The 13442-nt window shown below is 40.5% G+C and overlaps 1 protein-coding gene across 2 annotated transcripts in view; it reads left to right on the top strand.

Annotated features, from left to right (window-relative positions):
• fam184ab (family with sequence similarity 184 member Ab) overlaps positions 1–13442 on the top strand; it is a 219091-nt gene that overhangs the window by 133349 nt on the left and 72300 nt on the right. For both annotated transcript variants that reach the window (XM_030722256.1, XM_030722255.1), the window contains exons 10-12: positions 4825–4947; positions 6100–6261; positions 7482–7603. In XM_030722256.1, the coding sequence (XP_030578116.1) occupies positions 4825–4947; positions 6100–6261; positions 7482–7603 (407 nt within the window). The remainder of the gene's footprint in view (positions 1–4824; positions 4948–6099; positions 6262–7481; positions 7604–13442) is intronic.

Here is a 13442-nt window from a genome sequence, read left to right as displayed (position 1 = left end):
ATAACGTCTTTGCTGGGATATTAAATGAAGTGAAATTAATTTTCCTCAGATGCAATTTTCACCATTTTCTCCAATCTTTATAGTTAAATAATTGTAAAACTGATTATAGATTGGACTTCAAAAGTATATATTTTTATATGGTCGGTGTGATTAAAATAGCAGGATAACATCAGCTAAAATTGCAGGTTTCAGTAATTTATTCATGTTGTTATTGAAAAACTTCAGTCACATTTTTCCATACTTATTTGCTTATAGTGAAAAAGTTCCTAGAAAAGTAATATCCAACTATAGTTCCCCACCACTTTGTGACATATTTTGTGTGTTAGGCCTTTAGCAGAAGAGGTTCTGTAAATGCTGGCCAGACCCGATCAACTTAAGAACAAATCCACAGAACTACCTCCAACTTGGAAGACACTGCCCAAAATAACCCAAAATTGCAGTTTACTGAGCTCTCCAACAAGCTGCTAATGAAAAGCAACAAACTGTTGCAGAAAAACTCTTCAGATGGTCAAGTAAGTGTCCAGATCCTAAGTGAAACTATAACTTTGAACAAAGTCAGATATATACTGTAGTGTAAATAAGATACCTAAAAAAACAAAATTGACACAAAAACTCTGAAGAGTTGGATGCAGTTCCCAGATTTACTGTAAATTCAGCAAAACATAGCAAACCGAGGCTGGTTCATAAACACAGTCAGGATGCATCCCTTTTTATACAGTTTTACCCCACCTGGGTGTGTTCTTCTGTATTGGTGGCTGTTTCTGCAGATGCAAGGACTTTTCAGCCTTTGATAGAAGGCGAGGTGTCCCTTTCCTTATTTCGACCAGACCGCCTTGTCAACCTTGTTGGCCTGGCATCTCACCAACTGTGTGCCCCCGGAGTCCCATAAATTGTAGAAAACTACATATGCCACCTGATAATGAGATGCTCTGTAGCAGCCACAACAGCTCACTCTTCTAAAACTGCTGCACCGAAATTAAATTCCCCCAAAATATCTGAAGCCATCTGAAGATCTACAATAAGAACCTGCCAGAAAGACATCATACTCAGCTTTCAGTGATTGCTGATGAGTCATTTTACCATCTTTCAGTTTAATGTTTTGGTTTTATGATTTCCTGCTTTACTGTTTAATACATCAGGCAGCAGATTTCAGCAAAAAATAAAACTTCTGTACTCAACATGCCCACCACCTAAGAGCAAGCAGGCAGAGCTGCCGATTAGAAATTTTCTCTTTAACAGTGCTCAAAGGAGAGACGATAATGGACAGGCACTGTACACATGTACAGGAAATGGTCTGCTCACTTATTTCCCGTTATTAGTGTTGTGATTTTTCTCATTTAAATTGTTTTGCAACCTCTTGATCACAAAATAATTAAGCCTCCTCTGATGATATGCAGTCAGATGATCACAATTTTGGAGAAGGAGCAGATTATATGACACCATTGCCTTAAGAAATTAAGTTTGTCATTTTGTTGATTTGGCTTTTCTTAAACTAATTCATAAATGCCTTCATAAACAGTCTCCACAGGTGATCTGTGGTTCCTCTAAGAGTTTTGGGGTCAGTAACACGTGGAGCATCTGATGCAAAGAGAACAATGCTGTTACACAAAAGCCAAGCAGCTTTTTCTGTTCAGGGTATCAACAAGTGCAGATTGTGTTTCTTCATAACCTCGTGTCTGTGTTTTAAAAGCCCATCCAGGGAGCCTAAGCTATAAATGCTGTGGTACATGGCATGGTTCAAGTTACATGCTTTGGCCTGTAATAATAAAAATTTTTAAAAAGCCCAAGCAAATAAATAAATACATTCTCATACTGCTACACAGTTATTCTGTGTCCTGATTTTTGCCCTCATTTTCCTTTGCAGGGTTCTGGGGTAGAAGGAGGCTCCAGGCAGAAAATAGAAAGATACAGCTCTATTTTAGGGTTATATTTTGAAGTGTTTTTGGTACATTTTCAGCTTTTTGTAGCATTTGCAGCATCTGTCAAACTTTTTCAAACCTTTATGCTATGGGGAGCTAGTAGTGGGGCAATGTGTGGTGTGTTTGAACCGGTTAATTTGGTATAAAGAATGACAGATTATGGAAATTATTTACATTTTTTTTACACATGCATCTTTGTGTTGTTCAGTATTCGCTTTCTTAGTGAGGAGAGTTGACAATTTTAACATTTGTCATAATTACAGTAATGAAAAACTTTCCGTGCTCTAAGCAGAGAGTGAAATGTAAGAAGTCGTGAAGCACTGCAGATGAATTACTGTGATTTTTCACTCTTTCTTCCATTCAGATACATTTCTCTGAAGCCCCATTCATTTTTATGGGACTATGTCACAGTTGTCTGTGTTTTTATCCACCATTACAAACTCCATCCTCCTGTGTAATGAATAACGGTGGGGAATTTTATTTGACATTATAGCAATTTCCCTGAGCTCTAATTGTCCTTGGAAACTGGCAATCATTGCTCAGTATAACAGAAACCATTCCCCATTCATCAGCAGGCATAATGAGCTTTATTGTGGTGACAATTGCAAGAGCTCTTTCTCTCCTGACTGTCAAGGACAATGAAAATGTTTGAAGTATTTTTAGAAATTTGTACAGATGAATGCAGTTAATGTAATGTCAGACAAAGGAGAGAGAGGGGGGCGAGTTCTGGATCCGCACCACAACCGAGGAAGTGCTGCACAGATCTGAAGGTTTGGACGAGTGTGATACCATTCTCAGAGGTGATGGCCAATTTCAGTCTCTTTATTGGACTGAAACGTTTCTGGTATCAGTGCCACTTAACGACACATCCCGCTCTGGTTTTGCTTGTGGGTGGAAATGTATGTAGTTCTCTTGCTTTGGTCCATGCTGAAATGCATCAACTGATGCAATGACATGAAATTTGATACAGACACCCCTATGCACCTGTAGATGAATTGCAATCACTTTAACTTAGCTTTTTTTTTTTTTTTTTTTTTACTGTTTCAAATCTGGTCCATGCTACAATGTTGCTGTATAACCTATGCTGCAGACATGCACCTTCCTAGAAATGTAACTGCACATCCATCTATCCATTTTGTTCCGCTTGTCTGGGGCTGGGTCATGGGGGCAGCAGACTAAGCAGAATAGCATAGACTTCCCTCTCCCCAGCTACCTCCTCCAGCTTATCTGGGGGGACCCCAAGGCATTCCCAGGCCAGCTGAGAGATATAATCTCTCCAGCGTGTCCTGGATCTGCCCCGGGGCCTACTCCCTATAGGACATGCCTGGAACGCCTTACCCAAGAGGCACCAGGAGGCATCCTAGTCAGACGCCCGTACCATCTCAACTGGCTTCTTTCGATGTGGAGGAGCAGCGGCTCTGCTTTGAGCCCCTCCCTAATGGCTGCACTTCTCACCCTATCCCAAAGGGAGAGTCCAGCCACCCTTCAGAGGAAGCTCATTTCTGCCGCTTGTATTCGCGATCTCATTCTTTTGGTCACCACCCAAAGCTCATGACCATAGGTGAGGGAAGGGACGTAGATTGACCGGTAAATCGAGAGCTTCGCTTTCACACTCAGTTCCCTCTGTATCACGACGGACCAGCATCACTGCAGATGCAGCCCCGATCCATCTGTCAATCTCCTGCTCCCTGCACATCCACACAATTTTTAAAAAAATGCCATTTAATTATCACGAACTTTTTCTAATGTGTGTTTTGTCTCTCTTTTTTTTTTTTTTAGCAAAATAATTGCATTCAACATACAAACCTGTGTATTAAAAAACACAATACTGGAATTTCTTTTTTAAGTATTAAGGTTTTCATCAGTGCTTCTATAGAGGCAACATTGTTTCTGTTTTCATATCTGTGTATAGACTGAATCATTTCTCTCCTTCCCACATTTCAGTTAAAATCACTGTTGTCTAACATGATCAGCTTACTGGAAACAATGACACATGGAGCCATTTTATGACTATACGTCAACGTTAGCTTTACATTTAGCAAACATCACCTTATAGTAATATTCCCATTAGGTTCTCTTTGTTTGATGCTAAACATCATGTCTGCCAAACATTGGTATAATAGCAGTGCCGTGGCTTTTAAATTTGTTCCAACTGTGGTTTGCAAGCTCGACCTTCAGTTAATAAACAAAGTTTATGATAAAAACCATTCACTGAAGAGGTAGATGTATAGATGCAGAAGTTTTTTATGCTTCAATTCTGTTGTTTCAAATTTGTTGGATTTGTAGGTGGGAGTATTTAGAATATGTTCAGTAACATCACTGCTTACTGGTTCATTATAAAGCTGTTTTGATTAGCCTGAAGTAAAGTTGTCAGTATTTGCTGGAGTTTTTCAGTTCTCATACTGGTGTGGTGGTAAGGTTAAGCGGTTAGTTGTATTTCAGATTTATCTTAAGTGTTTCTTACTCATAGAGCCCAGGGTTGTTGATGTTGGCCTTCAGTTTAGCAGCTGTTGCTAAATTTGGGGATTTTTTTAAAAATTGGTACTTAGTAGGTCACTGGAAAAATGACTAGCTCTTTGATTGTGACAGTTTTTAACAAGATTTTGTCTGGCTTATGAATCATTTCTGCCCTGACTGGTCTCAGATATCCCATTTTCATGACTCAGAATCTTTGTAGATGTAATTGTGAATACTGATTAAATTTAACTTCCACCGTCTATTAAAACATGCACAACTTGCACGCTGTTTCACCTCACATGAATCACTCATCTGACGGACTTAAACGGGTTCACCTTTGTGAATCTTCAGGCACAGAAACTTTCCATCCAAGGTCCTGAGCTCACTTTGGCTTTCATAACATTCTCTGTTGTTTTGACAGTGCTGTGTTATTGATGGGTCTCCACAGGAGCTGGAGCAGCAGTTTGAGAGGGAGCGCATGTCACTGGAGGAGCAGAAGACGCTTCTCAGGCAGCAGCTGGATGAGCTGAGGGAGGAGCTGACGTCCAAACTCAGTGCGGCCAACGAGGAGGTGCGACATGCTGGCATTGTTACCTGATCCACTGTGTACTGATCGATCAATAAATCATGATTCAAAGTGTGCAAACAATATATTACATTTTTAACAAGCTGTTCAGCAGTCATTCAGAAAATGAATATCTGTAAGGTTCAAATTTTATTCTTGACCATAAATCAGCAGTCAAAATCAAATTAAGTGTCCTTCAGCAGATGCAGTTTTTGAAAGTTGAAGAAACCTGCATCTGATCTCCTCAGAAATATTTGGGACCTCAATGTTAAATAGTATTCGCTTTCCCGTCATATTACCCCCTTGAAAAGTGAGCTGAGGATCACTTCTAAGAGTACAGCTTCCATCTCTCTTAAGGACCACTGTAAAATTTGTGCGCAGAAAAATAGACCTTATAAACCCAAACTGAGGCAAAGGGTTTTAGTTGCAAAACAGCCCAAATGTAGCCGATTAGGTAATTGTCTTCAAGCTTTCTTTTTGTAAAGTATGGAACTTCAGACCCTCAGCTCAAGTTCTCATTATTTTTGAACCCGACTGCGCCTGAGCAGCTCCGTTCTGCTCTGCTACGAAACAATGTAAGATTTTTGTACTTGTGTAATAAAAAGCTGAACAGGAAAGAAAAAAAGATGAATTTAACTCAAGTGATGATGAATAGATTAAATTGCGTGCGTGTTCAAACACCCTGAATGGCTGGAAAAACAAAAAAGAGAGAATGAAGCGTGTAACCTAAAAGATTATTTTAATCCAGTCAGGCACCAGTGGTCCGGGTAATAAATGCTGAGTTTTCATTTCAGTGAAAACAATGGTTTCCTCGGTATAAATCTGCTGCCACAGTTTGTTGTTGTTTCTGGGTACTTTATGCACACATTTGCCAAGCTATACTTCAGACATTGAGGGAAATTAATATGTGATGCATTGCAAAACTATGTTGCCACGTTGGCAGAAAAGTATATGGGCCTAGCTCATTTAAAAATCAGAAATGGAAACAGTTATTGAATGCATTTTTGATGGAAATTCCACCTCACTGAGCCCAAAATGCTGATGTAGTTTCAAGGTTGCTGCCACGCTGAGCTACAGCCTGAAGTGGAACAGAGAAGAGGTTATGGATAGAGTTTATTCTCGCCGTCCCACTCGGTCTGTCTGTCTTCCTCCCTGCAGGTGTCTCGGCTGCAGCAAGAAGTGCAGCAGGGGGAAAAGGATATTAAAACAGCCGAGGGGCAGATCTCCACACTGAAGGAGGCGCAGGACAAGCTGCTGGAGGAGCTGGACGCTACCAGGGCCCGATTGAGAGAGACCAGCAACCTGCTGACTGCGCTGCAGGTCAGACAAACAAAAACACACATCAGCCCGGATGGTAACCTTTACAACAACATGCTTAACCTCAAACCTTAATGTATCCTTGAAGGAACAGTTCAGCCCAAAATCAAATAAGCAGGTTTTTCCTCTGGCTTTTACTGCTATTGATCCATATAGACATATATAATCCCACAGTGCCTTTAAAAAGAAAAAGCAGTCTACAACCAATGCTTTGTGTTGAGTAAAAAAGTAACAGATGAATGAGAAAAAAGCAGTGCAACACAACATTAACACTTCATGTATTTAAAAAAAAAAATGCATGTTGGTATTTAGTTAAGCTGATGTTGATATGTCAGGTTTTAATTGTGTAGTAGTAATGACATAATTACTGGTGCCAAGAAAATGGCCCAGTTATTGTCTAAAAGTGATATTTTCATTTAGCCGATGAGCTCGCATAATCCTCTATATAGCGCTCCAATTACAGGGTGTATGAAGGAGTGAGTGAGTGAAACATTTGTGGCACAGTCTACTAGAAATTCTGCAGCAGCAAACAAGCTTGTTTTTGGGCATGCAGCTTGACCACAGGCACCATCACTGAGAATGAAGTTTATTTAGATAAAGCTTCAAATTTGGTCTTTCAGGATGGTCGCTAAATTGCAAGACAGAACAGGATTATGAGAGTCATAGCTTACTGACATGTTTTACTTTAATTAAAAACATACATCCCGTTCTGCCTTCTCAAATACAGTCAGTCCACATAAAGCTTAGCTGGATAAGAAAAACAGTGCACTACAGTCCTACACGAAGGCTACCACACGGTCAACTCGCAACAACCTGTTTAACAAGCCTGGTAGTGTGGAAGAATTTAATACGACTAAATGTATCTAAATGCAAATTATGTTCCTTGAAAACAGAAATCGTCTAATGCGAATACATGGGTCTCTCTGTGTGCACTCTGTAAAGACGTAGGATACTCGGTCTCCCACCTAAACTGAAATTATTCTGCCTTCAGCATCAACGTTCCTGTTTGTTGCTTTCTTTGTTAAGTGGCTCTTCAGCTTGCAGGTGCTGTGAATGTGTGCCTGACTGGCACTTAGACAGGGTGCATGTCAGTGTGCAGACCACAGCCTCAGCTAGACAGGCCAAAATTTATGGAGAACCTTAAGTGATATGCAGACAGGGTTTGAGTGTAGCAAGTGATCTGACTATGATGGTGCACTCAGGTCTGTCTGTTCTTCTCTCAGGGAGAGCTGGAGACCCAAAAGCGTCAGCATGAAGCCAAACTCATCACCACCAAAGAAGAAGAAAAACATAAGATGGACAAGATGGCTCTGGAGCTGGAGCTCAAATGGACTGAAACACTCAGGTAGGGGTGTGTGTGTGTGTGTGTGTGTGTGTGTGTGTGTGTGTGTGTGTGTGTGTGTGTGTGTGTGTGTGTGTGTGTGTGTGTGTGTGTGTGTGTGTGTGTGTGTGTGTGTTTGAAATGGAAAAAGACAATAACACTCACTGTCATTGTCTTTTAACAAAGACAGAGCATGAAATTGAGAATGGATGGGTAATTTCAGTCTTTCCATTTGTTTATGTTCATTAAACACACACACACACACACACACACACACACACACACACACACTGGTCATCCTGGTCCAACTATTGACCGTGACAGAGCATTAGCCTTGGTGGGCTCTGCAGCTTCTCAGCTCAATCCAGTGTTAAAGCCCCCAGCTCAAAGTCTCTGTTAACGTCCACAGACCTTTGAAGAGTGATTATTCGAAAACCTCCCAGAATAAAATTGACTGTTTTCAGGTGTGAACTGATGTACTTTTCACACGGCCACTAAATGACTGTGAGAGTTCTTGTCAGCATTAAACACCATGGAAATGGTTGCAATTTTAAACTTTTCCTTTTGAGGCAAAAGGGACTCTTGAGAGTTGACGAGAGATGAATGTCTGGACAAATAAATAGTTACATCTCATCTACTTCCCTCTTTTATCATTAAATCGCCTGATTGACTTTTAAGTTTTTACATCCCCTCAGTTTGCTTCAGTCTAAAGTAGTGACTGATTTCATTTATTCTTAGAAAAACAAGATATGGCTTAAAGTGTCACTTCCAATCACAAGTGTACAGGTGAGAGTATAAATCCACAGAATTAAGTTGTGTGCAGGGGCCGGTTTTTGAACCGTGATAGTGTTTCTATTTGTGAGTTTTTTGCTTTGAAAAGAGACGCACACACACTCTCTTAAATCAATTATTAATTAATTAATTCTGTTTATAAGCTCCCTGTCTGCAGTTCTTGCACAAAGTATTGTGTTTATGACATATGAGGGATTACTCGGAAATAAGGAGAAACACAAGAACACACAGCAGGCGGGAGCTGACGACAACTACGATGCAACAAAGAACAGACAATATATAAACGGGGTAATGAGGGGAGAGTGGAAACAGACAAGGGAAGCAAAACTGGACACAAAGCACATGGGTCAAGGGACTGGCAAAGTAAAACAGGAAGTGTGTAAGCAAGGAGACAGAAACGCAGACTTGACAACACAAGGAGGCAGGCACACAAACACGGGGAACAAAACACATGCAAGAGCACAGAGGGGGGAACTAAAACTGAGCATCAAAACTGTGAACATGATTAAATATATAACCAAAAACCGGGGATCACAAAATAATAAAGCGACAAAACCTCAAAAGTCTGCAGAACTCAGAAACAGCTGGGAGCCATCCCAAGATTAATCCCAGCTACACTGTTATGTTACATCTACATTGATTAGAATTAGAATATGGCATGAATTAGAATTATTAAACATAATTATTAAACTACTTGTCCACTGATAAACTGATAAACAGGCACATGCGTCAACGACTCAGGCAATAACTTTGAGAGGGAACTGTAGCAAAAGAAATCTGACCGAGAGTAACCCACAGCAAACAAAGGCAATGACTTTATTAACTGCTATTAATACCAACACAACAATAACTATGCATAAACATGAGATAACCGAATAAATGTAAAATGAATGAATGCTGGTTCCTGAGCATTTTTAGAGGAATATTTGTTTTGTTTTGTTTTGTTTGATTGTTTAGCCACTTAACACTGCCATATGAATCATTCAAGCATAAAAAGGCTCTTAACTCAAGGGATGAACCAGCGTTTTGTCTCCTCATAACAAATTTATCAAAGAACCCATTTTAAATTGTACCTTTAGGCACTTTCTTACTAGCAGCTTATCACAAAAACACATAATTTGCTCACATTTCTTCAGTTGAGTCTATGAAAAATTCCCAATTTTACTGCCATAATTTCAGTTTATGTATTTTATTTTGCATTATGCATACTTTTTTGTGTCATTAGGACATTTATTTTGGAAATTTCTTGGTAAGAACTAATATGCGGGATGTTGGCTCCTCTGGGGCACCTGAAAGAGAAGCATGAACAGCATAGCAAGCGGCAGCAGAAAAGGCCGATTTAAGTTAAAAATGTTTGAGTGCTTAAAATTATTTGTAAGGACCTCATTTCTACCTCTAAGCAAGTGTCAGACAGCAAGCTCGACGGTGGCTGACGGAGTATTGTCATAAAGGTGCTGCTGTAACAATAGCAACTGTAAGCTTCTACATCCCACGTTAAAGCCGACTTCATCCATCAGTAAAAGAATTCTTTATTGACATTAAGAAGAGGTGGAAGTGATACCCAACATAAAAGTTTAACACTGCCCTCGCCCCCCTCTGCTACCCAGGACACTAGACACCTTACTTTACCTTACTTTACTCATTTTTTATTACTTATTTTACAACCACTGCATTGTTGCTGCCAGTTACTGTGTATGGTTAGTTAATTCAATTCAATTTTATAAAGCCCAAATCGCAACAGTCACCTCAAAGCGCTTTATATTGATAGGTAAAGATGCTACAATAATTACAGAGAAAACCCAACAGCCAAAATGCCCCCCTATGAGCAGCACTTGGCAACAGTGGGAAGGAAAAACTCCCTTTTAACAGGAAGAAACCTCCAGCAGAACCAGGCTCAGGGAGGGGCAGTCATCTGCTGCGACCGGTTGGGGCTGAGGGGAGGGAGACAGGACAAAAGACACACTGTAACATACTTGAGTTGAGTTGAGGAAGCGTTCAGGAGAGGGGCACAAAAGTGAGTGCTTACACAATGGAGGCTCTGTCATGATCCCCAACACGGCTGCATTTCACCCAGTGGTGTTGGAAATCTTGTCAAAATTGATGGAATTATGAACACGCAAAAGTATCACAATTTGATTCATCATACAATACCATCTGGAAGGCATCTGATTTACAGTGGCTTCATTTTTCAGCATGACACTGATCCCAAACACACTGCTGATGCAGCAGAAGCACACATGGATAGAGAAACACACCATGAAACCCTGTCAGTCATGGATTGGCCTCCCCAGTGCTCAGACTTCAACATTATTTAAGCAGTGTGGGATCATCTTGACAGAAACCAGAAAAAGAGGCAGCCAACATCCAAAAAAAGAGCTTTGAATGTCCTTCAAGAAGCCTGGAGAACTGTTCCTGAAGATTATGTAAAGAAATTACAAGGAAGCTGCCTCAGAGAGTTCAGGCTGTGTTGAAGAATAAAGGTGATCATACCAAATACAACCTTTCAAGCTTGTTATTGTGTGTGTGTGTGTGTGTGTGTGTGTGTGTGTGTGTGTGTGTGTGTGTGTGTGTGTGTGTGTGTGTGTGTGTGTGTGTGTGTGTGTGTGTGTGTGTGTGTGTTTACATGAATGTTTTTCAAGACACATTAGAGAAAACCATAAATGTCATCTCACCACTGAGGACAGTGAATGTCTGAGCAAAAGTAAATAAATGAAAATCTCAGAAAATCCCACAACAGGTGATCTTTAAGAGTGAACCAGGTAGGTTCACACTGAACGCTGTTGTCGTTCCAAGAACCCTGCAACTTCCCTGAATAGTTTTTAAACTAAAGACAATAACAACAAGGATAAAGCATCCGGCAGAAGTCAGTCTAAAGATTCAAGTGCCTAACAGGCTCATGAGATCTTACATATGACCAGGACGGGCTAGCCTGGCCTCGCCTGCGCTTTAGTCTGCTGATCCGCTGAACCTCTTCTGCTCATTTGGTAATCCAGAGAGCTCTTTCCATGATTACACTATCACAGACAAACTGCCTGTTTCCTCAGTGAAGGGGGGATTAAAGCCAGCGTCCTTTATTCAGACGGCTCACTAACCACAGTGTACTCACCCCAACCACCAAATGAATAGATGTTCTCCAGGGAATAAAGAGCTCAGTGCACAGAGACAAAGGAAGGTGAATGGAAGCTAATGAAGAGGAGACTGAGAGGAGGAGAGCGACAAGTGCTCTGTAATAATATGCTGTTCTATATTTATTTATTTTTACGTCTACAGTGTGTTCACCTTGTCTTTTAAGGCTGAATGTCACTGAGTCTGAAGTTTATAAGGAATTTAAGTGAATTCGCCACAAATAGTTTTTTTTTTTTTCAGCACAGCAGAAAGAAAATGAGAAAATGCATTTCCCATCAGGTCCATTTATTAACATCACACCAGAGCTGCTCTTACAACATGTAACACAATTCCCATTTTTGTTTTTGTCACTTTTCATTTCAAATTCCTGCACACTGGAAGCACCTTACATTGAAAAAATATTAAGTAATGCAGAAGGTGAAATTAGCCAAGTGTTTGATTCTTTTTTGAAGTATCTGGTAGATGGAAATGTGTGTGTGCAATATACTCGAATTAAACAGAAAAATCATACTTCTGAGAAGGTATAAAAAAGAAAAAGTTGCCTGGAGAGAGGCTGCTGACAGATTTAGGTTGTGATGAGACGAGAGATGCTCAAGGTTCCTGAGTAGGTTCAGTATTTTAACATCAATTCTCCTAAATTAGATGTAAGATTTGACACTTATTGGCCTTCTGTTTTTGTGCTTCTTAAAACTCTTTTCTCACTGTTCATGGGGAACATCAGGGCAATGTAAATGCTATAATATGTAGTATGTGAATATTTTTGTTTTGCTCTTTCGAACCTTCACTGAGTCTTTGGGTGCTTTATAGGCTTCATTGTCTTAATTCATTCTCCACATGCGTGGGACGGCTTGAATTCTCATGACTTCGGTGTAGCTGTTTCTCATGAGAATCCTTAATGCTAATTCTGTTCCAGTTTACACTCTTAAGAAATGGTGGTACACTAAAAGCCCATGTCATGAATGGATGGATATCAGGACATAGTCTGTGATCACCTATCATCACACAAGTATTTAATTAAATTTATTTACTGCAGATGTCTGCAGTAATGCTGTAACTGTTGTGGTGAAAAGAGAGCCGAGTGTTGAGGCGAAGCTGTCAATTTACTGGTTGATCCGGCCCTCACCTGTGGCCACGGGCTAGGGGTCATGACCGAAAGAACAAGACTGCAGATACAAGCAGAAGTGAGCTTCTTCCAATGAGCATCTGGGCTCTCCCTTAGAGGGAGGGTGAGGAGCTTGGTCATTCAGGAGGGATAGAGCTGCTGCTCCGAGGCTAGGCAGGCACACAAAACAGATGGAGGAGAACAAAAGAGATAAGCTTGTAGCTCAACTTAAAAGGAAGAAAACAACTTCTTAACTAGGAGGCCTAGATTTATTGTATTTATTGTAACCCAACAATCCAGCAGTGCAGGTGACTAGATTTCCAAAAGTATTCACTCACCCATCCAAATCATTGAATTCAGGTGTTCCAGTCACTTCCATGGCCACAGGTGTATAAACCAAGCACCTAGGCATGCAGACTGCTTCTACAATCATTTGTGAAAGAGTGGGTCACTCTCAGGAGCTCAGTGAATTCAACGTCACCGTGATAGGATGATACGTGTGCAACAAGTCCAGTCGTGAAATTTACTCACTACTAAATATTCCACAGTAAACTGTTAGTGGTATTGTAACAAAGTGGAAGTGATTGGTAACGACAGCAACTCAGGCACAAAGTGTTAGGCCACATGAAATCACAGAGCGGGGTAAGCGGGTGCTGAGGCGCATAGTTAACAGAAGTCGCCAACTTTCTGCAGAGTCTGGGGGGCTGTCATTACCAAAAAAAAGACAATTTAATAACTAACCTACTAAATTACAGCTCAGTTCAAGTTGCATTTGCCCCTTTTTCTGTTAGTTTGAAAAGGTGAACAGGTTTGATGACATGAAAACCTCTGAGCATCCAGAAT

Source organism: Archocentrus centrarchus, chromosome 24 (genome assembly GCF_007364275.1).
Source record: "Archocentrus centrarchus isolate MPI-CPG fArcCen1 chromosome 24, fArcCen1, whole genome shotgun sequence".
NCBI lineage: Eukaryota > Metazoa > Chordata > Actinopteri > Cichliformes > Cichlidae > Archocentrus > Archocentrus centrarchus.
This window is presented reverse-complemented; position numbering and strand designations above follow the sequence as displayed.